Genomic DNA, 23,998 nt, shown 5'->3' with positions numbered 1-23,998 from the left:
TGGATACAGCCTTGGGTGGTAGTGGGGACTTAGGGTGGAATGGTACATTAAAGTGGGTGGAGTCCAGACGTGATGTCTTTACAAGGAAAGGCTGATCTGTACACCTAGGTATACACAGAGATCATGCAACAGAGAGGAGTGATACTGCTAAGGGACAAAGATGCCTACAGCTGCTGCTGATGGAGGAGGGAAGGGATAGTTCTCCCTAAAGCCTTCAGGGAGAATGTAAGCCAAGGCTCCAGAAATGACAGAAGCCTGCTGTGCTGTTTTAACCACCCAGCTCTGGGCACTTTGTAAGGCAGCCCAGGAAATGGATACGGCTAGAGTTTGGCTGTATTCTTTCTGTGTGTGCACACTACGCTTGTTGTTCCCAGAGGACACAAAGTGTTGAAGAGGGGCACCAGGGGTCAAAAGACCAGCGCAGTATCTGGAAAACCCACTCTTCCCAGCTGCGCTTACACCACCTTTCCCACACCCGCTCCTTCCTCTTTCTTACAAAGCTCAATTAAAAGCAGGGAGAAGAAAGACTTGATTGCTTTCTCTTGAGCCTGAAGCTGGCAATTACATAATGCGTGTTGAGTGAAAACTGCAAGAACGAAAAGAAAATGTTCTTGTACGGCCTATTTACACACTCGCCAGCCACTGGGAGGATGAGTTCCCGCCTTCAAACTATCCCAGCCCCCGCTGGTTGGATGGACTGCATCTAAGTTCAATGGCAAAGCAGAAATCTGTGGGGCTTCCAAGAACATTCTTCACAAAGGCTGTTCCCTTCCACCCGGAAGTGGGATAGAGACGGTCTCTGTGTGGGGAATTGGCAGCAAAGAGAAGCCCTGAGAAAAGGCGCTGGAACGAAGCCTGTGGACGGCAGAGCAGAGCTAGCATGGTATAAATTTTTGGTACCGGGGTCAGACTCTAGGGGGCGTGGGATTCTAGCAGGCAAGAATAATGAATCAGGATGAAAGATTCGTGATGTTATCTACAGGGACCTCAGGAACCCACCGGCTGAAAGTCAGCTGGTCCAGCCTGAGTAGACTGGCTTGTTGATGACCTGTGCTAAGCAGCTCACACTCCTAATTACTCCTGCCACATACCTGGCCCTTATTGCATGCTAGGGAGCTGACGATTATCTCGCCATTTAATTAGGGCTCCCATCTAATTAGGGGGGCAGGAGATTTCTGAGAAACAGGCTATATAATCCTGTCCTTCCCCAACCCGCCCCTCCACTGATACCCTCTGAACACACCTTCAATGCCAGACATTGCACTAAGTGTTGGGGATCTGATGACTACACAGGCCAGAGCCCTATCCCTGCAAAGTTTTACTGTTGGATGGGAGGCAGGCTGACACACTGATTGACACACACACAGAAGAGGAACATCCGCACTAGACTGAAGGTAGTAGCCTAAGGGAAAGGGAAGCACAGTTTACAAAGAGGAGGTCTGGGCTAGGGAAGGGAGTAGCCAAATGGAGGGAGTGGCTGAGAGGGGTGTGGCCAAGGGGGAGTGGCTGAGTGAAGTGGAGGGAGTGGCCTGAGTGGAGGGAAAGAAGACAAAATAGAGTGAGTGTGAGAATGAGAGAGAGAGAAAGAGAAAGTGAGAGTGAGTGAGAGAGAAAGAGAGAGAGAGAGAGAGAGAGAGATTGATTGATTGACTGATTGATTGATTGAGAGAGAGAGAATGATTGATTAGGACCAACCAATGCTGCCCTCTGCCCTCTACTATGGGACTCGCCCACATTCCACTTACTGCACACTTGGCTGGAAAGCTGTTCCCCATCCACACGAGCTGGACATGCCAACACTCAGTCATGGATGACCCGAGTCTGTTTCCATGCCCTGTACACATGGCTTCTAGCTATACTTGCCCAGTAAGGACTACAAAAATAAGATGGGTATGATGTAATCTGTAATCTCAGCACTTTGGAGGCTGGACAGGAGGACCATTTTGAGTTCTAAACCCATCATTACCCCAGTTTACCCAATTACACATACAATGACTCAATTTCCAAACGAGCTCATGTCCTGAGGTAGGGGGATTAGGATGTTAGCATACGAATCCGGGGCCCACCAACCCAGATCAGAGAAGTTAAGGGGTTGCAGAAGTAATGGCTTAGAAGTTAAGACGTTTCCTAGGAAGACTAAAGAGCTCCTCTAGGACTTGGCGCCACAGTGAGTTATGACTCTAGCCTGAAGCCACCGCTGGTACCAAGGCCAAGCCTCCCCCAGCTCCAGGCCACCCAGAAACCAAGCAGAGAATGAACACTCACTCACCGTCAGTTAGCATGGTGGCGGGCACCTATGATCCCAGCAAGCAAGAGGGTGAAGCAGGAGATTCTGAAGTCACAAACAGACCTTCCTAGTGGAAGGACTAGAGAACTAAGGGAAAACATCGAACATGAGCCCCTCCGGGAAGATCTGGTCCAGATGGAACTGGTTCCCAGTACTAACCCTTTCCTCTGACTTTTCTTAACTTCCTATACATTTCTAGCTGAAGAGAACAACGAGGAAGGACCTGCAGGCCAAAGACAGACACACCGACAGCATACTCACACACACACACTCATACTCACACATATCCAATCATACTCACACACACACACACTCATACTCACACTCACATATTCATGCGCTCGCACTCAATCACACACACTCCTACAGCCACAGGCTCATATACACACAGTCATGATCGCACACACTCATACACACTCACACTCAATCACACCACACTCCTACGTACACGGTCACACTCTCACATACACGCCAGTGTTGCTTCTGTGCTTTTTACAGACTGGTTTTGTCTGTTCTGGGACAGGGTCCTGCTATGTTGCCCAAGTTGTCCTCAAATAATCCTACCTCACTCTAGCAAGTAGGCGTGCATCTGTGTCAGACCTCTGAACCTGTTTGCTTGTGCAGGGACTTTTAAAGACAAGCTGTGGGGGCATGATCTTCCCACCGTAAGTCATTCAAGCGATGGGATTGCAGGCTTCCTATCCTCCCACATTCAGAGGACCTCTGTGCTTAAAAAAAAAAAAAAACAAAACAACCCAATTCTTGTGAGCCTAGTGCGTGTGGGGTTGACCTGGCTGCCTGCACTCTGGCCGCAGCCTGTCAGCAAGTATCTTTCCTCCCTCACCAGCAATGGAGGGAAGATGCAGGGAAGCACAGCACACAGGGAGCCTTGGTAATGCAGGGACACTGCAGGAGGGTCCTCCAGGCTCGAGTCCACTCACTGTCCCCCTGGACTTCAGTTTCCTTGAAGATGACTGGGGATACCACCCACGGGCCTCCCTGCATGGCAGTGACCGTGAGAGCCTGTCTGGTCATGAACACTAAGCTCTGAGAAGGGTGAAGCGGAACAACCCTGCCATCCCTGAAACCCTTGCCATCCATGCAGCTCATGCTCTTGCTTCAGCAAGAAGAGTGACAGCGCCTGTCTTCTTGGAGGCGCTTTGATCAATCCAGTGTAGTTTTTGAAATGTGCTATTTTCTCCAATTTAAACTGCATTAGTCTGAGGGATTACAGGTGAAGAGGTCACAAGCCAGGCCTTCTGTCCTTCTGACCCTGCTGCCCCTCTCCCTTCTAAAAATTGCTGGTCCAGAAGAAGAGGTTGCAGTATCATTTCAGCTACTTTAAGAAGCTGGCAAAAGGAGCTGAAATCTTGTGTTGTAGAGAAGACAACAGCGTCACTCTTTACTCCTCCCATCTTGAGACCTCTAAATCACTTTGGGAGTCCCTCCCACAAGAGGCAGCAACTCCTAATCAGGAAATGACTCTCTCAGCAGTCTCTGGAGGTGACACTTTCAGGGCATGGAGCAACCACCTCAGTTCCCAGTTGGGCACTCACAGCCAACCAGCTTAGTGCTCCAAAGACTGGGGAGTCTCGAGGGCGTTGAATACCAAGAGGGAAGTTCTCATCTTTCCTAACAGGACTACAGATGAGAAGTGTCATGCCAGCCACTGTCTGCCTTCAGTTTTCATGCTCAGCATGGGGAGCCTGTCATTTGGGTGGCTCAGGTCCACTTGTCCAGCAATGAGCTCTCAAGGTCGTCCCAGGTAGCCTTGTCCTAGGAGGTTGTGCAAGCACCTGCTATCCCAATGCATCTATGCCCGATGACCGACTTAGGTTTAACTTTCTCCCCTTGGTACACAGCAGGCCTTTTGGTGAAGACTGGCACTAGTGATGATTGGCTGCTCCCCTTGGCAACCACCCTACCCCAGGGTGTTCAGGTACTTTAGCACAGGGAAGACGGCCCCCTCTTTCTCCACAAACTTTGTGGACCGCTTTTTAACAACCTTGGGTCGTTTTTTAAAAAAATTTATTTTATGTACATGAGCACACTGTAGCTGTCTTCAGACACAAAAGAGGGGACTGGATCCCATTACAGATGGTTGTGAGCCACCATGTGGTTGCTGGGAATTGAACTCAGGACCTCTGGAAGAGCAGTCATCTCTCTCCAGCCCCGCTTGAGTCGTTTTTTTTTTTTTTTTTTTTTTTTAACTTCACGTCAAAGTGAATCCATTTTAAAGAGATCACATGCACCCACTCTGTAGTTTTCTACAGAAGTTACACTAAGTGTCCCACAGTGCTTTGTCCTTGACTTCTGCTTGTCTTGAATGACTGTACTCAAAGACAAGCCAGATGGCACCCACCTACTCCAAAGCCCCAAACCTGTCTCTGTTCAGTTCCCTGTGTTGCCAGTTCTGTACGTGTACAGACACCCCCAGTCTCTCAGGGTCCAGCTCCTCTTCCTGCTTCCTTTCTCACTCTATCCTACCTCAGTGTCTTTCCTGCAGTTCTTCAAATACACCTGGATGTTCAGTCCTCCATCTTCCGGAGTGTCCCAGGGCTGGCTCCCTCACAGCCTTCATGCTCCACTGCAGGGCTTCTGCGGGTCCCCAGCACACCTCCACGCTCTCCTGCTTACCTCGGTGGCTTCAGTTTGTCTACCCTGTATCTCCAGTACGAACTAACTCATTCATCCTGTCTCTTAGTCTCTGACTCTTGAAGTAAGACCACTGTTTTGTTCATGGATGCATTCTATAAGACCCATACAGAGCAGGCGTTGGCAGGAGACATTGTACACATTCACCGCTGCATGCTATATAGTCAGTAAGCTGCTAAAGAAGGGAGGTGAAGGGGCTGGAGAGATGGCTCAGTGGCTAAGAGCCCCGACTTCTCTTCCAGAGGTCCTGAGTTCAATTCCCAGCAACCACATGGTGGCTCACAACCATCTGTAAAGAGATCTGATGCCCTCTTCTGGTGTGTATGAAGACAGCTACAGTGTACTTATATATAATAAATGAATAAATCTTTAAAAAAGAAAAAAGAAAAAAAGAAGGGAGGTGAAACTTCAATGCAATCACCTGGCCATAAAACATTCCATCTCTTGGTGGGAGTGGTGGGAGGTGAAAAGCTCTACACCGTAAGACAAGTATGGCGGAAAGTGGGAAAGATCTCCTGAACCCTCGTTCTCATATCATTCTCTCATTCTCTCTCTCTCTCTCTCTCTCTCTCTCTCTGTACGTGTGTGTGTGTGTGTGTGTGTGTGTGTGTGTGTGTGTGTGTGTGTGTGTGTGCGCGTTCTCGTGTGCATTTGCGTGTGTGTGTGCAGAAACCAGCTTCCCCCCAGCTATTCTATGCCGGCCCCCTTTAGCTGAGGGGATCAGCTAGCAAAACGTAGCCACTGCCCAGACTCAGGCTCTACCACCCCAGTCCTCCTTCCAGTCCATCCACTGGGATCTGCTTAATGAAGAACAGCCTAACATTTTGCTGAAATCAAGAAATGTAATGTCTACAGCAGTCTCTTAATTTACTAACCTAGTTATTCCATCAACGAGGAAATGAAGCTAATTTAACAAGACTTCTCTACAGCGAACTCATGTGGATGGCTAGCAACCTCTCTTCTAAACCCCCCAACCCCCATCTGTTCCTCATCTCTGCCAGCAAGTAGCCGGAGGCCTGTTGGGTTGATAATTAAAACTTACCCTCTGCCACAGACTCTTTTTGACTTTAAGGCAGCATTTGCCTGGCATTAGGCTTAGAACTTAAAAAAAAAAAAAAAAAAAAAAAAAAAAAAAAAAAAAGGCTTCGTGGTGTGCAGGCCGGAGATCAGTTCATATTGCTAATTCTTTCCATCCCCAGGGTTTAGTCCTGAAAATGCAACTCCATTTAAAATTCTGTGCACTGTGAGTGAGCACCTACTGTGTGCCTGGCACTCTGCTTTGTTCCTACACTTTCCAGTTCTACCTGAAGAGGCTTAAGCAGCCGACCTTCGCTGACCTTCGCTGACCTTGTGCCATCAACCCCTCCAACATATTCATCATACATCCCTTCTTCTGAGAATGGCTTTGTAAAACATGTCACTAGACAGTTTGTCAGTGCACCTTGGGATGACTGGGTCCAGCCACCATGTGTGCACACATCACCGTTCGCAGCTTCTCCATCACCCTGTGCCCTCTCCCTGGGACCCCCACGAAGCTCATCTGTTTTCTGTTTCTCACGATTTGGTGCATATTTCATATAAATGTGGTTTATAGCATCTGACCTTTGCGTCTGGCTTAGTCTGTTCACGACACAGCTTTTCTTAAGGTTCACAATAGCTGTACTGTGTGCTGGTGCAGCTCCCCATCATGGCTGGATGGCACCCTCTGTGTATAGCCATGATTGCTTTTCTACTCTTCCCTGAACCAGTTCTTTCCAGTTCTTGCTTTCCATGAAGAAGGCTGTACTGGTTTGGATGCTTTTCAATTCCTCTAAGGACACGCCTTACTGTCTATTACAACTCCTCAGTGAATTGCTGTTTTGAGCAACTTGTGTCTGTTTCCGATGGCAAGTAAACCACTTCATGGTCCCATCTATCACGACCAAGAGTCCCTAGTTTTCCTCCTCCTCTCTCTCCTTCTTTTCTTCTTGGCCTGTGTGTTGTGTGTACACCTGTAGAGGCCAGAGGCTGTCTTAGTCACTCCTCACCTTATCTTTTGAGCAGGGTTTCTCACTGAGCCTGGCGTTCACTGAAATGGCTAGGGTAGCTGTGACTTTCTACCCACTGCTCTGCGACCTGCTGTGGTGCTGAGTGGACTGCCAGCTCCCATCGTACATTCTTGTGGTGAAGCGGTCGAGCTCTACAGTCCCAGACCTGGGCTGTGTGTAACTCTTCCTCCTCCCCTCCTTTCAGTGTTTGCTCTAACTGGGACTAACCAGTGCATTCTTCTTCTAGCACCCTTGGTAACTGTCAGTGGCTTAAAGCAACACAAGCTTATTGTCTTTGATTCCAGCAGTCAAGACACCAAGACGGTCTGCAGGTAGCACAGAGCTGGTTTCCTCTGGAGGCTCTGGGGAGGCTTTGATGGTTTGATGGTCTTTTTTAGCACTTGACTTTTGGCCCATTTTTACCTCCAGAGCCAATCAAAGCAAATGAATGACATATCTCACCGTCCTGCTGCTGTCTTCCACCTTGAAGGACTTTGATTGTAAAGGTCATCACCTCCACTTTGAAGGTGAGCTCGATAGCAATGTCAAAGCCTCCTGAGACCGAGGTAGGGGACAGACACCCTGGCGGTCACACATTATTCTGTTTATCGAAAACTAGAGGGATGGCTTCCATATCAAAGTCATTCTTTGGGTTACTTTTCTGCAGTATTGGGGGTGGACCCCACGGCCTTACGTGTTAGGCAAGTGCTCTAGCTCTAAGCTCCAGCCCCAACCCTGATTATTTGGATTTCTGATTCTTCTCATTCCTTGAGTTCTACAGCTATTCAACTACAACTCATTCAAAGTCACCTAAGCTCTTGTGTGCAATAAATAATGGGGGTTATTACTTTCTCCCAGTGCTTCAAACTCAGGGCCTTGTGTATGCTAGGCAAATGCTACATCAGGAAGCCATATTTGCAGCCCTTGGTCTTTCCAACAGGGATTCCTACATACTCCTACAGCCTGAGGGCTGGCCTCAAACTTGTGAACCTCTCCCCTCCCCACAAATGCTCACATTTCAGGCATGCATCATCATGTTCAGCTACCTATTGAAGCTCTTGGTTTTGGAGGTCTTACTATGTTGCCCTGGCTGGCTTGGAACTCAGACATGCAGCTGCCTGCCTCTGCTTCCTGGGTGCTGGGATTAAGTCGTATGAGGCCATCCTGGGCTGCCTGCTGAGTCTGAGTTCATAAAACAAAACATTAAGTTCTTCAAACCTGGCACCCAGAAAGCACTCAGTTCCACTGGTGATAGTTGCAACTTTATCAACTCTTGGCAAAATAACCCTTGCCATAGGAGTCCGTGCTTTAGTCTGGGGCGTACTCTTTCCTTCCTACTATAAACCCAAAATGACCCTCTCTCCCCAGGGCTGGAGCACAAACCTGCGTCCTGTGTGAGAGAGATCTAGACAAAAGGTCTCCTCGCAGTTCACCCACCTTCCAGGGACAAGCACCTGCACTGATCAGGTGAGGGCTTCCCTTTCCCCCTCAGAGGCTGGCCTGTCATCGGTCTCAGGGGACAGTCCTTTTCAGCTTGCCCAGTTGCAGGAGAGGCTCAGCTCTGTTTCCCTCTACAGTTTTTCCTCACACAAAAACCTCTCACGGAATTTATCAGAACTCAAATGTGAACCCATCATGGTAACCTCATGCTTCTATCCGAGGTGCTTCCTATTACCTCACAGGCCAGCTAGGTTCATCTGAGTCACAGAGAGATGCTGTTCCTCAGCAGACACTGGGGTACAACAGACTACGAGACAAGTTCAGGTTTGAGGCTTGCTTGTTGCTTTGTTTTCTGATGCTACAATACTGGCTCCATTATACACCGTTCTGTTTTGGGGTGCCTTTCTCTCATTTCTACTTCTAAATTATGTCTGGAACTTTGCTCGATGAGTTTTATGAGCAAGGGCCCAGGTTTGCACTGTAGACTGAGGAACTAGGCTATGCACTTATGGGAAATCATCAGGAGGTCTGGGAAGTGGGCACACAGCGGGTGGAGGGGCCGGGGTGGGGCAGTGATCAGTATGGGGCCCTGAGGCAAACACTCACTACTCCTGAGGCAGGGGCACCAGAAACCTTAGCCACCACACAGATCCCTCCCCTCAAAGCACATGACTAGAGATCCCTCAACCCAGCAGGCTGGGCCTGCAGCTCACCTCACTGTCTGGGTACATCTACTCTGCAGTGCTTCCTGCGTGCTTCCTATGGCCAGGCCAAGGTGCTACTCTGCTTTCTGAAGGGGCCAGCCCAGTTCCTCCCATCCATCAACCCAACCAACTTCTCTCTCATACCTCAGAGATCCAGTTTTCTTCCTCCATTCCCTTCCAGTTTTGTTTCACATAAGGGCAATCCACCCACTCTTACTGACAAACCCCAGGGAGGAAGGGAACCTCAGTGGCCTTTTCCTGTGCTCACCTAGGACAGGTAGAGCAGGAACTCCTACAGCCTGTGGTTCTTCCGAGGATTTACAGTTCTGATCTCCACCCTTCCTACTTGTCCCAGATCTTCAGGGAGGCCAAGTCTCCTGATATTGGCTCATCCCTCACTATCAGAACTTCCGATCCTGCAGCCTCCCTGGACTGTAAAAGTTACTGCGGTTCCTAGGTAGGGTGTAGAGGGACACAGCTCCACACTGTACATTAGAAATCTCATCCTACTGATCCGCTATTAGCTCTGCTACGTCCTCTCGCTGCCTAACCACCTCTAGGAATCTTCTGATGCTGTGCTTGGATGGTCAGGACTAAAAGTGGAATCCTTTTCATTGGACTTGTCTCTTTGGCTTGCCACTGATTTTTTTTTGGGGCGGGGGGAAACTGTAGCCTTTCTGTGTTTATGTTATGGTTAAAAAAATAACAGGAAAAAACCAACAAAATTAAAGACTAAAGACGGCACTAGAAACAGGCTCCAAGAAAACAAAAATGGTAAGTGAATGAATGAGTGTGGCACACTGATGCGACAGGGAGTGTCAGAGTGAAAACAAAAATTCAGAATAATCAGTGAACACTGGCTAGGGAACCGTAATGGGAGAATCCACTCTAAGTCTGCAGAAAGTAAACCTCAACTGTGCTGTTCTGGAACCATCACGATTGTTACAAAATTATGTTCCTTTCCCCGATAAGGCTCAAAAAAAAAAAATAGGTATGTTAAAAAAGGCAGGCTTTTAAAAACCCACTTCTTAGTGCTATTCCACAAGATGTAAAATGTATCTTCTACTCTTAGAATCACAGGAATGCTGGGTTTTAGTGAGCCTCTGTGAGAGACTGCTTAACAACTTCATTTTGGAGTGTTAATGAGACCATTCAGCCTTCTAGAAATCATATCACATGAGGTGGGCCTGGTCCTCTGCTCTAGGATGACGGTTAGCTCTGGGGTTCGGGGGAGCATCATGGACATCAGAGGCCTCAGATGAATGAACTTCAGCCACTGGACTACAGGCACGGTGACAACTACTCCAATCTACTTATCCTCCGCAGAGGCTTAACACTAAGGTTGTGTACTCTCAACCATAACTGTTATTCAATGAATGATGGAGAAAGCTTTCCAGTAGATGTCGGCAGGCCCAGAAACAGCCAAAGTCCAGATTCTGGCCATCTAAAGAGTCACCTAGGCCACAGCGGAAGCCAAGTTCAGGCACATATCTGGCAGCCTTTCCTGTCGAGCCAGACAGAGCCGGTGAGCATGGAAGACAAGTCCAACAAAGCAACTGTTTCTCTGGACAGTTTTCTTTAAAACTTACTTGTGCCCTATCAAAAACATAGTTGCTAGTCTAAGCCTCTTAGGAGGCCTTTAGAACATGGATTCTCCACATTCCTTTGGGTGATCCCAGAGAGGTTGGGTCAAGATGTCTGGGGATGTGGGATCTGCTATGAAAACTTAGCTTAGCTCTGCTTGGCCCTGGAGCCCTCCCACTGGCCCCAGCAGCTCTGTGCTAGAGTGAGTGACACCTGCAATTCCTGGTCATCCCCTCCCCCTTCCCCTCCCCTGCCCCTCCCCCTGCCCCATCCCCAGCAGCCCCATCCCCAGCAGCCCCATCCACTCTTCGCTAGAATGGTACCTGCCATTCCTGGTATCGTGCTGTCGCATGTTCTTGATAAAATGAATTTTCTTAAAATTCTTTGGTCTGGGAGAACCCGAGAGTGTTCGACATCTGGAAAAAAAATACACAAAAAAAAAGTCATTTAAAAAATACTGTCAGTTGCCGCTGGACAACTGAGCCATCTCCACACAAAGACAGGAAGGAAAGAGCTGACAAGTGGCCTGCGTCACCCAGAGGCCGCCAGGAGAGGGGTGGGTGCTAATGAAGACACACAGCCCATCTGGAGCAAGGAAACTTTAAAAGCCAACGATGGATAATTTCCTTGATAATACTGATAACGTTTTATGAGTTTCTAAAAGGCTAGCTAATGAAAACTATTGTCCTCCTTTACAGTAATATAACCTAAATGCATCCCAAGGGCAGCAGTCTTTGTGGTCATCCCAAAGAAAACTCCTAAATCGGCACAGGTAAAGGGAAACTGAAGGTTGTAAACTGAAGGTATTTAGAGCTGGAGGGAGAACATGCAAATTTCACTTTAAAAACAGCTCTGAGTCATTTTCCTTCTGCAGAGGGAATTTGGCCTGAAAACCTTGGACAACTGCCCCAACTCCTGACTCCACTTGGGAAGTCACAGCTTAAATCTGAATGAGAATCAGGACCCAGCTACTTGCTGCTCCACTTTATAGCTTCAGAATAAATTTTAATAAGTAAACATCTATTGAACCAAGGCGACCTGAATTTAAAAAATAAAATAAAATTTGCCCGAGAGTAGGCGGCATCTCCCTGTGCGTCCCTCGCACCACGAGATGAGGGAAGCATACTGTACGCAAGGATTATTGAAATAACCTGGTAAAGTCTACCTTACAGAACCACCACACAGACACCACCACCAAAGCCGAAAAGCCCACCACGAAGGGCTGGAGTTTTGTCCGTCCTTGACAAAAGGAATTATGACCCTTCTACGTAAGTCCTTCCGACTATGGCTTCTGCTATAGGACGTGAATGCCCATAACCTCATACTTCCAAAAACAAGTCTGGAAAAGCACTGTGCAGGCTCCCAAAGCCACGCTGAGCTCTGGGTGGGGATGTGGGTGGGACGTCATCTGAATTCAGTCAGTTGTCTCAAGGCTGCGCTTCAGCAGAGGTGGAGGGAGAGGGGCTCATGTGGGAACTGGACTGGGGGACAAGGAAGGTTCTAGATCTACAGAGCAAGCCTAGTCTTTACTCCTCCCCCCAGGGCAGTCTCCAGATGGAGCCAGGCCTGGTTCATCCCCATCTACCGTAACCAGCCTTTCTAGCAGACACCAGCTTTTCCAAAAGCCCTTTCTTAGAGTGCAAATCACAGTGATTTTTTTAAAATAGACGTTAAAATTAAGTGACTATCTACATATATGCGTGTGTTTCATAAATGCCAAATAACCCACTGGAATGAGTGTACGTAACATGCAAATGCACACAGAGTCATGCAAACTTCAAGTGCTGTGGGGGAGGGGGAGGACCTACATTTTTCAAAGCAGCGTCTTTTAGGGGGAGGGGTTAGGGAGATGTTGGCCCAAAGGGGAATAACAACTGAAATGTAAATAAGAAATACTCAAGTTAATAAAGATAAAAAAGAAAAAGAAAGCAGCATTTTTTTTATTAAAGGCTGTGAATTCAGTCCTAAATGGAGGGGTTTTGTTAGTTTTTTTGTTTTGTTCTGTGTGTTCCTTTTTTCTTTAGAAGCCTTGCAGAGCTCTGCCTGAAGCAGTAAAGAACAGGCAGAAGCGGAGTTTGTATCCAGCGCTCCATCGTCCTACTCTACAGACTTGAGACTTCCTAGTTCTGGGGCTCAAGAGGAGCAGACCCAGAACCCCACACTGCCCCCACGCTGATTCCAGAACGACCACTTAGGTCTACTGAAGGTTCCAAACTGTTGGCGTTCCTTCTAAGCTCCGCCCAACAGTTACCTAGCAACAGCCAGGTAGGCCTGGCTTGCTGTAAAAGGGACTGTTTGGCCCCTCCCTCTCTCTCCCGACTCTGCTCCTTTTCTCTCTCTGACCCCCTTCACTCTCTCACCCCTTTCTCTATCTCTCCCTTTCCTCCTCCCTACCCCCTCTCCACATGTTCCTGGCTGGTCTCTCCTCCTCCTTTCTCTCTTTCTTTGCCTCTACTCCTGTCTCCAAATAAACTCCCTAAATAAACTCTATTCTATACTACACCTGAAGTATGGCTGCTACCTGGGTGGGGTGTGGGAGGGAATGCCTCAGCTTGGACCCACTGAGGAAACCCCTCCCACCCCACCATACCACACTCGATAAAATATATCCGTGGTTTTATAAAATACATCACTAGCCTTCTATCAGAAGGTTCCAGGAGCATGAGGTTGCTGCTTAGAAAGGGATACTCAAAGCATAAACACCCCTTCATCTGTTCATTTCCAAGGAACAAGCCGTTTCTAAGTAAATACGGACACCCCTGCTGTTGCTTTTTTTTTTTTTTGCTTGTACATAGTACACACCGATTAATGGGACTCGCACAGGCCACCGGGACAGCCCACAGGCTCCCTCCTCTTCTACCACCTGTGTCCAAGGATCAGGTTCAGACCACCAGACCCACTGTGCATCTCAGACCCACTGAGCACCTCACTGGCCTAAGAAGTTTGTTTGTTTTAATTTTATTTATTGTTTTACTCTTTAAGTTTATTTGGAGAAATAAAGACTTCTAAAACTACCTTGATTTAAGGTTGCTTTTAGATGTTTACATGTACACAAACTTCCTTTGAAATTCAGGACTGTACTCTGTAACCGAGATTTGGGAGAAGTCAGTTGAAGCAGAATTAGCTGCCCTTCAGGGTAAATTCTAAGAGGAGGCTGCAGGGGCGCCTAAGTCTCCCTCAGCCCCCTACCTCCTGGGGACACAATAGCTCTGTCTTGAACCCCTGGTTACCACACACCTGCAAACACTGGCTTCTGAAATCACCTGAAAGATACCCCTCACTGCCCCCTGTTCTCAGTGTCACTGTCTGCTGCAGGTGGGGAAAGGGGTGGAGGTGGGGGCAGGGGAGGCTGGGGTACAGGGGAGGAGGTGGGGGCAGGGGAGGCTGGGGTACAGGGGAGGAGGTGGGGGCAGGGGAGGCACCGGTACAGATGACCTTACTGCTCTAAGGCCAAAACCATTTCTTGCCACCTGCAAGCATTGTTTTCTCTCCTCCACCCTCAAATTACTTGGACTAAAGCCAGTTCCCTGCCCTGTGCTTTAATGGAACTGTGGCGCCTACGGGGAAACGGCCTCATAGAACAGTCCTTTGGGGCTTTTGGAACAGACTTCAAAAGTAGAGTCCAGCCTGTCCAACCCTGCCCTTCCTGGGGATGTCAGTAACTAGATTCACAGTCACCTGACTGGGTTTTGCTCTGCCCTCTGCTTCTCAGACTGGTGAGGAACGGTCTCAGGAGAACATTCTGCCCTCAGCAGTGGCACTTTCCAGGTTTGGGGTGGGGGTGGGAGAAGCTATTTCTTGGGTCGCAGCCAAGCAGATGGGGCACAGGTGCAGGTTTGGGGAGGGCTGACACCAGTCTACGGGCACATCCAGCCTCCCACGGGCTTTCTTGTCTGCAGTCCACCTCACGGTCCCGTGAAGCCCAAACATCTGTCTCCAGCTTTCAAAGGTCTGAACCACACTCCTCTACCTTGCCAGCTTGGAGCTGCAGGGAGAAGACCCAACCAACACGCGCGTGTTTTCTCCATCACAAGGAAAGCCTGGTACAGATGTGGGCCAACAGAGAGGGCAAGGCTAGGGGAGGGAAACCTGCCAGGCTCAGGCAATCGCTGTCATCCCAAAAATGTGCCTGGCCAGCACTTTTCTAATCCAGTAGGGGAAATGGAACGGAATGCTTTCAAACCAAAGGGAGCCTTAGCAGTGATCTTCACCAGGTTGCCCCAGCAACCTAGCTAGGGAATGACGTCATGGTCACCTCCTAAGGAAATCTGGTTTCTTTCCCTGCTGAGAGTGAGGCCTAAGATCTTAAGTGCTGTGTAATACCAGGGTTAATATGGGCCCTGCTTAGTTTGACCTGAGGCTTAGCTGACAGCACCTTCCCGGTACCAACCACAAAGGCAACCACAAGAAAAACAGCCAGCAAATCTGCAGGCAGACTGGCCTGCTCTCCTATATCAGTGGGGTGTGTCCTAGGTTTCACATATTTCCAGGGTTGGGGTTCCACACTGCAAATTCTTTGTCCTTGGGAATCGAACATTTATTTTTAAAATTTAATTAAGAAGACCAAGAATTAAAAAAATCATCTGTGTCATGTTATGGCAGCTCTGATAACATACACATACATGAAGTGTGGGAAACTTACCTCCGGAGAGGGGCATTCTCCTCAATGTCTTCCAGGGTCTCCAAAGATGATCTCTGGGAGATGAGGCGACGTCTACAGAGACCAAAAAACCAGAGGTTAATAGAGTACAACAAAACCGATCAACAACTGTGTAAATATGTAACTATCAGGAAAAACAAAAAACCGTATAATCCCTAACTACACTCGGAACATCTGTCCTTATCCCTACAGAGAAGTATGGTCCTCACCCCTCTCCGAGGGAACTTGTCTTTGCCTCAGACAGAGACCACTACAGAAAGTCACAACCAATCAAAACGCAGAGCTTCGGAATCCAGTTCCGATGGACACAAAAACACCCCACACACTAAGGCTTGGGGAAAACTGTAGGGGCGGGGACAGAAAGAGTGTAAGAGCAACATGGTCTCCCAAAATGTCAGGAGCTCCGCCCACATAGTCTCACCACCATGACTGCCATAACATGACAAACAGATGTGTGTGGGACGAGGTGGGGCAGGGGAGAAGGGGCAGGAGGCCTCAACCCTACCTACAGCAAGAACTAAAGAATGCAGAAGGGTGGGAGAAATGTCGTCCCCAGAGAGGAGTACACAGATTGGTACCCAATACCAAGTAGCCAGCCCTGAAAACACGCATGTGTACGTAACACACTCATGCATGTGTTTGGGAATATAAATGTATAAACATACACATCTATGCATGAAAGAACGATTAAGGAGGAGAAAGCAAACCTGGAGGGTTCTGTGAGAGGATATGAGGAAAGGATGGGGAGGGGAAATGGCACCATTGTATAGGATCTCAGGTAATACACGAAACGTGAAAAGAAGGGAGATGGCTTGGTAGGTTCAATGACCTCTGCCCCTGATGGGAGAATGAGCTCCACAAATTTGTCCTCTAACAGCCACATGTCCTTGGTGGCACTTTTGCACCTTGCCATGCTGCTGCTGCTACCACCACTGCCACCGCTACTACTAATATTAATAATGACAATAATAATAATAATAAAATTAAAACAAAACACAACAAATTTAGTCAACAGCTGTCTTCAGTGGTGCCAGGCCCATCTTGCTTGCCTGTGTCTTGACCACACCCCTCAGGGACAGAGCCTCTGTGGTGGTGACTGCACAAGTGGATGACGGGTTTCAAGCTTCAGTTGCCTCCACATGACAAAAAAAATACCAAGATGCTGCTTCTAACACGCAGGATCACTGGGGCACTGAGATTGCCTGAGCACCAGTGATACTGCCAAGAATTCAAATATTCATCATTTGTCCCTAGGAACTGACGGGTATTCGATTTTGAAAGCATATCTTATCATCTGTGTTGCTGTGTCTGTCCTCATGTGTACATGGGTGCATGCATGTGGAGGTGCGAAGGTGTCTTACCCAGACTGAGGGTCATGGGTTTGGCTATGCTGGCTGGCCAGTGGGCTCTGGGGAGCACCTGGAGCACAGGACCGTCAGCCAGCCGAGCTTCTGCCATGGATGCTGGATATTTGCATGGCGAGTGTTTTAACCTGAACTCTCTCCTCCTGCCCTCAAATCTTACTAAAAACCTCAAGATCACTAGGATAGTATTTAAAAAGTTAGTCCCGGGAAGCCCATGACACTTCCGAGAACTGGAAACAAATGATTCTTCAAGGGCAATCCTCAGAGGCGGGAGACAGTAAACAGTGAACATGATCACGCACAACAATAACGTTTTTGGGTTGTTGAAGAACTGCAGGTCGTATGCCCAAATCCACCAGTCTAGTTTCTTTTGCCAGGCTGAATAAGAACCAGTCCTAGTTAACTCGAAATATCTGGTAAGATACAGCCAGGAAGAGTTGGTGGTAACTTTAAATAAATCTATCTAAATGAAGACCACTTCACAGCCAGTAATTTGAGGGAAGAAGGGAAGATCTGATAACTCAGGAATAATGGATATTCAATTTTGCCCCATGGTCCCTTCTTTTCCTGAGTGGGAAGAGATTCAATCATTTATGTACCTGTGTCTGTCCACACACGTATGTGGATGTCCACACATGTATATGGATGTCCATACATGTATGTGGATGTCCATACATGTATGTGGATGTCTACACATGTATGTGGATGTCCACACATGTGAAGACAACCTTGGGTGCTGTTCCTCAGGAGAACTACACATTTTCCCCCAGGCAAAGGTGTCTTACTAGAACAAGGATTCACAGGCCCTGGGTACGGGGCCTATCGTGTGTTAACGGAATATACAAAGATACCTCCCCCACATTATACACCCAGTTTTTTCTTTTTTAACTTTAGACTGCTTTAGCTTAAGTTGTCTTAGATGTTCACGTGCCAACTGCATTAAGTGATCTCCTAAGATAATCCTCACTCTCTTGGTGACACACAGGACAAACAGCTTCATTGTGAGGCTAAGAAACACTGCACTTCTATCCACACCCACCTCCATGCCCCGCCTCCATGCCCACCTCACTGCCACACCTCATCAGCGGAAAGTGGTACATATCTCATGCTACCCAAGCTTTTAAGATAGAAATAAAATAGTAACAGAGGTGCTCACTTAAACAGTGCTAGATAACAACACAGACACAAGCAGATGTGCGTCACAGACACCAGAAGTCTCAACCAATCCTGCTGTGCTCTGAGCCCCGCTTCGTAGAACAGCATTTTGGGGTGAACACTGAGGAGTGCTTTGCTGAATGTGATGTAACCACTGCTCCCCTTGAGGGCTGCCCTCCCTTCTGAAGTCACCCTTAGCAGGTCCCTGCAAGCTCTGTGGCCACAGCTACTGAAGATACTGGTGTCTGCCAGCCGGCTTACCCAGCATGGCTTATTGGCCTGGCCCATGCTTGACCCTGTTCTTTAGAGGCCGACCTTCAAACAAGAGTCCACAGAACCACTGGGGAAAATTCCACTGAAATCCCTCAAGCTCCTTCATCTTTTGAGAACACCTTTCACAGGGGCAGAAGGAAGAGTGGCCAAATGGCACCGGAATCAGGAGCTGCCCCACTCCCCCAGGCTCCTTCACCACTTTCTAGCTGCTTGCCCTACAAAGCCCAGCTGGTCCACAGAAGTGCAGATCCCAGTGGCACTCCTGTGGAAAAGCTACACCCAGCTCAGTTCTCCCACTCAGGAAACATGCTTGGAACATGTTGAGTGAGAATACATCTCCTGTACTGTTACAAGAACCTTCAGGTTGTGTTGTTGTTGTAAGATCAGCACACTGGGTATTTTCCTCGTGAGCTGAACATGTATAGTCACGCATGCAGATTATTTCATTATAAGGATTTTCTGCTTCCCACCCGCCACGGCTTACATGAAAGCTTAACACTCAATTAGGAAGTGAGTCTCAGGGAGGCAACTAGGTCACAAGGGAGGACCCCTCAGGAATGGAGTGCTGCCTTTATAAAGAGGCCCCAAGAAAACACTCCAGTTCCCTTTCTGCCCCATGAAGACACGTGGGAGAGGAGTCGGTGACTCGGAATAGGGCTCTCGCCAATCTGAACTCCAAGTCAGCAGACTGGATTACAGACTTCCAGCCACCTGCTGTGAGGAAACAAGTTCATTTATTTATAAGCTATCTAGCAACTGGCAGTTTGTTAGAGCAGTATAGCTAACTGGACAGACAGAATCAGACAGATGAGCAGTCAGACAGTCCTAAGGCTTCAACTCTTTAAAGGGGAAAGAGAAATCTCAAACTCGAATGTTCACCTGTTCCTTTAAATCAGTGGGCACGGTTCCCTCATTTATCAATATTCTTTGAGACAGAGCTACACAACTGAGAAATGACTGCTACCAGCCTCTATAAAGGATAGTAGTCAGCGCCATGACAAACCACACCAAGTCTTGCACTTCCTGAGAAAAGGAGCTGGCTGCTGTCAGAAGGGCGCATTCCATGAGCTAGTCAGTATTCAACTCCACCCCTTGCCATGCTAGATTGTAGTAACACCTCCCTCACCCTCTGACCTCAGGGCCCTGCCTGGATGAGGTGGATGAGGGTGGTGGCCGGCCAACTTGACCAGCTGCTTCCAGCCTGCATTTTCTCCTGGCTAAGCACACTACCGGACCGTCCCTTTATCATAGGCACAGTTGGCCAGCAGAGGTCTTTGTGTATTTTAATGACTGAAAGAATACTTAGCCTTGGATCAAAATAGCATGCTACTCTACCAGCCGCAGATAACAGAGCAGCAAGGAGCAAGCAAAGCACTCTATGCTGACGCCACCAAACCGAAACGTTTATGACTAGCAGGCTGAGCATGCACCTACAGGTCCTCTTCCTGTCTAACGATCACAGCGAGGACCTACCACGCCAGCCACATCGACCCCAGTGTGGTTCACACTTAACGTCCACGTGCTAGCCAGCTTCCTGAAAGCCTCGTCACTGTGCACCGAATGCCAGACTCTGATCAGGAAAGGAGCTGCCACTACCCATGACAGTCTATCTGCACATCTGAATACACCTACAGGAGCCAAATTACTCCTGATTACACACTCACAGCTCATCTACAGGGAAGTCACTGTATACCCCAAGCACCGAGAGACGGGCAGAGTAGCCGTGTTCTAACACTTTCGTCTGCATCCACTGGTGGTTACGAGGAAGTGGCTGTGGGTAGGAGAAGAGAATTACACAGTAGACAATAAGGTCAGATACAGACCTGGAAGAGGAGGGCCTAGGACCAGCATCCCTGAAGCATCTGAACAAAAGAGGGCCACTGTCCCATTTCTAGGGTAGAAACAGCTGCCATCTATCCAAAGGAACTGTCCAGGGGCAAGTGGGCTCCACGGTCCGATCATTCTGAACGGCTTCTTAGTGACCAACAGTGTCGCTGAGAGAGTGAGGGGAAGGCAGAATCCATATGTGGCCAGGGCAGCTCAGTGGCTCTCTTAGAAAGACAAGGCAAGGTAGTGAGCACTGCCCAAGGAGTGGAAATTCAGGGCTCACGAGTTAGAACCAGTCTGAGATGTACTGGACGTTGACGTTAGTACTAGTACTAGTCTGTGTCCTACGTAAAACAAGGAAGGTACCTTAAGCCAACCCACTCGAGCCTATCTACACACTGGAATGCCCCTTGACATGACTTGGGCCGGCCTCCAGAGAGTTTTACTTGTCTGGCTTGGCTGAAGGGATTCTTTTTAAAACCATCAGGGGATTCTAATGAGCAGGACAGTTGATCCCACTAAAGAAGGTCACCTCCAACATCCTGTTCTGGTCAAGAGTGAGTGACACAGTTAATCCCCTTACTCTCCTGTATCAGCACACGTGGACTGGAAGTGATTGTAGTCAGTCGCTGAGCAGAACTGTCTCGTTCATCCTTGCAGGGAGACCTTACAAAGGCCAAGGAGCAAAGGAAAGCAGGCCATTTAGCATGGAGAACTGAGGCTAAGGAGCACCCGGTGAGTTTCTAGCACAAATGGGATTGAAGTACCTACGCATGTCTCTGTGTGTGTGTGTGTGTGTGTGTGTGTGTGTCTGTCTGTCTGTCTGTCTGTCTGTCTCTCTCTCTCTCTCATACACACACACACACACACACACACACACACACACACACACACACACACACACACAGGACCAGAAGAACAAGAACCAAAACACCAGCTTGGTGGACAGGTCGGGACCTTGGGGAGCAGCCGGGCCAGACACTTCCTGCCTTGAGCTCCTATCTTCCTGCCTATGAGTTTGCACTATTAGAGGGCACAGTCATCTCTTCACAGGGGTGAGAAGTGAAGGCAGAGACCTTGGTTAATTACATAAATGGGTGGCAAACCAAGCACATGATGATCGCATCTGTTCAGATGGTTGTTGTAACGAAAAATAAATAACATGAATTTTTTAGTGTGTGCTTAAGACTATCCCAAGCATATAATTTATCTGCCTTAGAGTTCTGTCACGTGTTCATGAAATCTTCCTCCCCGCATTGCCCCACAAGACCAAAGACTAGACAGAGGTCTTCTGCCTTAGTTAATGTTCTATTACTCCGATAAGACACCACAACCAAGGCAACTTATAGAAGCATTCATTTAGGGCTTACAGCTTCGAGCGTGAGTCTCTGACCATGATGGCAGGCAGCATGGCAGCAGGAGGCAGGCATGAGCCTGAGCAGGACCTGACAGCTCCCATACTGACCCACAAGGGCCAGGCAGAGAGCTCGCCGGGAATGGCATGGGATTTTGAGAACATCAAAGCTGACCCCCGGTGACCCACCTCCTCCAACAAGGCCACACCTCCTAATTCTTCCCAAACACTTCCACTGACTGGGAAACAAGCATTCAAGCATATGCACCCATGGGAGCTGTTCTCTTTCAAACCACCTGAGCTGCCTAGGACAGGGGTGTGCCAGCCTCTCCTGGGTATTCCTGGGTATTCAGCGACCAGACTGAGCAAACAGTAGGTATTCAATCAGGCCTGCTGGCTACAGAACTTCATTAGGCAGAGGGGTATTCCCAAACATCTCTCTGTATAATCAGTGAGCAATGTTGGATGTCTGAGTCTCCATCCTGTTTCACAAGGCCTAGAACCCACTCTTGGAAAGTCTCCCACTGCTGAATGAGGAAAGGTGGGTCTGCATAATGCAAAATCTCATCTTTACCCTACAAGCCAGGAAAGCTTGCAACCCCAGGCTTCGTAACAGAATCAAAGGCGTTAAAAGCTTCGGGCCCTTGGGGTGCTCAATAAAAAATGCTTGAGGCTTGCCAGCCTAGAAGCCAGAGCAGGACTTTGGGCAGCTGAAAAGTTCCTTTGTACGATTTGGGAAAACTTCTTATTTACTGAGAACAAGCCTCAAGCCTGGGCTCATGCACCCTGCGTAAGAGAGTCTTCACTCTACAAAACAGTTGTATTGTTCCCAAAGCATGTGCACATGCCCGCGTGTATGTACGTGCACACACACACACATACACACACACACACACACACACACACACACACACGCACGCACACACACAGCTGCCATTTGTCCTTGGTTTACTGTGGAAGCTGCTACTGAAAGGAGCCCATAAGTACAGAGCTGTATATAAACCTGATCTGGTATCACTCATGCGTCCCTTCTGAAAATGATGCTTTGCAAGGACTAGGCTCTCAAAGCAAAATCTAAACTGGAGTGGTGGCATTGCCTCCTTCTTTTTCTGAGGGTTTTCTGCTGAGGGCCACAGCCCTCTGAGCTCGTCCTGCATTCAGCAAGGAAGTTAAGCTCTTATTGGCCTTGTGCTACAAAAGGACCTTTGGCAGAAGTCAAATCACTTCCCTGAGACAGGACTTAAGTTGCAAAGCGAAATGGCCTTTTCTGGCATTCATCAAATGCATGCTTTGCCCGATTGCTATAGATATTAAACGTCATCCAAAGTGTTCCGAACTGAGCACAGCCTCCAGCTGCTCACCTAGTAACAAGAGTGTAAGAAGCCACAGGGTAGCTGGAATCTACAGGACACTGATGTTCTGCATGTGCTGGGTCAACAGTTTCAGACCCAGCCAAGCCCATGCCCTCCCCGCTAGTCAATCACTGGGCAAAGGACTCCGAGCTGGTTTACTGTGTGTACCAACCTCCTTTCTAGATTCCAGCGGACTCTCCTGAACTCAGAGCCATGCCAAATACAGACAACAGTGGTTAGAAACTCCCAAGGGCTATTGGACTCCTCATGAAGGAAGAAAATCAGGTTCGGTTTTACAAAAAAGAGAAGGTACCTCAGGGAAAAGTATGCTAACTAATTATCTGACACCAAACAGTTAGCCCTGCAAACATACAAACAGGTGACATTGGACTTAGAAAGTTACATTTAGAATATATATATATTTCTATATATACTTAGAATATATATATTATATAAAATAACTATGAAAATGGGGGCCATGAATTTGGCAAAGAGGAGGGGTATACGGGAAGACTTGGAGGGAGGATAGGGAAGGGAGAATGTAGAAATTATAAAAGAAAGTCTTTAAAAATCTCAAAGTTGGGGCTGGGGATTTAGCTCAGTGGTAGAGCGCTTACCTAGGAAGCGCAAGGCCCTGGGTTCGGTCCCCAGCTCCGAAAAAAAAGAACCAAAAAAAAAAAAAAATCTCAAAGTTTTTAAAAAAGAAATAAGTGGTTAGGATTCTAACTTTTAAAAAAATATAACAAGCCAAAAAAATTATTTCAAACCCATTTTTTAAGTCTCTAGCTGACGAATCAGGCAAAGAAATCAAATTAAAATCAAAACGCCAAGAGCCATCAACTGGCTTGTTCAAATATGATGTTTCTACACTGTTGTAGGTGGGTTAAAAAAGATTTCAACTGTCACTAGAGAATACAAACCGTGCGTGGCTGGTTTTTTCTTGCCTGAAGGTTTCTCAACAGACTTGCCAAACCCTAGAAAATCAAGGTGTGAGGTTGCACTAAGTGCTAGCTGTTTAGGTCAGACAGCTTTGACAGGATTTACGACCTGGCCAGACATTCACTGTCAGCCTCTGCAGGCTACTCTGTGTACCCAGGCTCTGCAATGGGACACAGGACATTTGTGGAGTGCCTAGATCGCAGTGAATGGGCGTGTCATCGGAAGCACATAGTGAGTCCCTCTGGGACGGGTTCAAACCCCTCTGACAAGGGGCTGAGAAACAAGTAGACAAGGCACTGTGTCACATTGAAGGCATATGCCCAGTTCCTCAGCTTTTGGTTTTCGGATTGTTGTTATTGTTTTGTTTCATTTTGGGA

General features: G+C 48.1%; 1 protein-coding gene across 3 annotated transcripts in view; it reads right to left on the bottom strand.

Moving 5' to 3' along the window:
• Positions 1–23,998, bottom strand: part of Cables1 (Cdk5 and Abl enzyme substrate 1) — a 103,595-nt gene that overhangs the window by 44,511 nt on the left and 35,086 nt on the right. For all 3 annotated transcript variants that reach the window (NM_001415691.1, NM_001107404.2, XM_087593015.1), the window contains 2 exon segments: positions 11,021–11,113; positions 15,340–15,411. In NM_001415691.1, coding sequence (NP_001402620.1) covers positions 11,021–11,113; positions 15,340–15,411 — 165 coding nt within the window.

This window comes from Rattus norvegicus, chromosome 18, assembly GCF_021556685.1.
Source record: "Rattus norvegicus strain SHRSP/BbbUtx chromosome 18, alternate assembly SHRSP_T2T, whole genome shotgun sequence".
In the NCBI taxonomy this organism is placed as follows: Eukaryota; Metazoa; Chordata; class Mammalia; order Rodentia; family Muridae; genus Rattus; species Rattus norvegicus.
The sequence above is the reverse complement of the archived record's forward strand: the minus strand, read 5'-3'. Positions and strand labels throughout refer to the sequence as shown.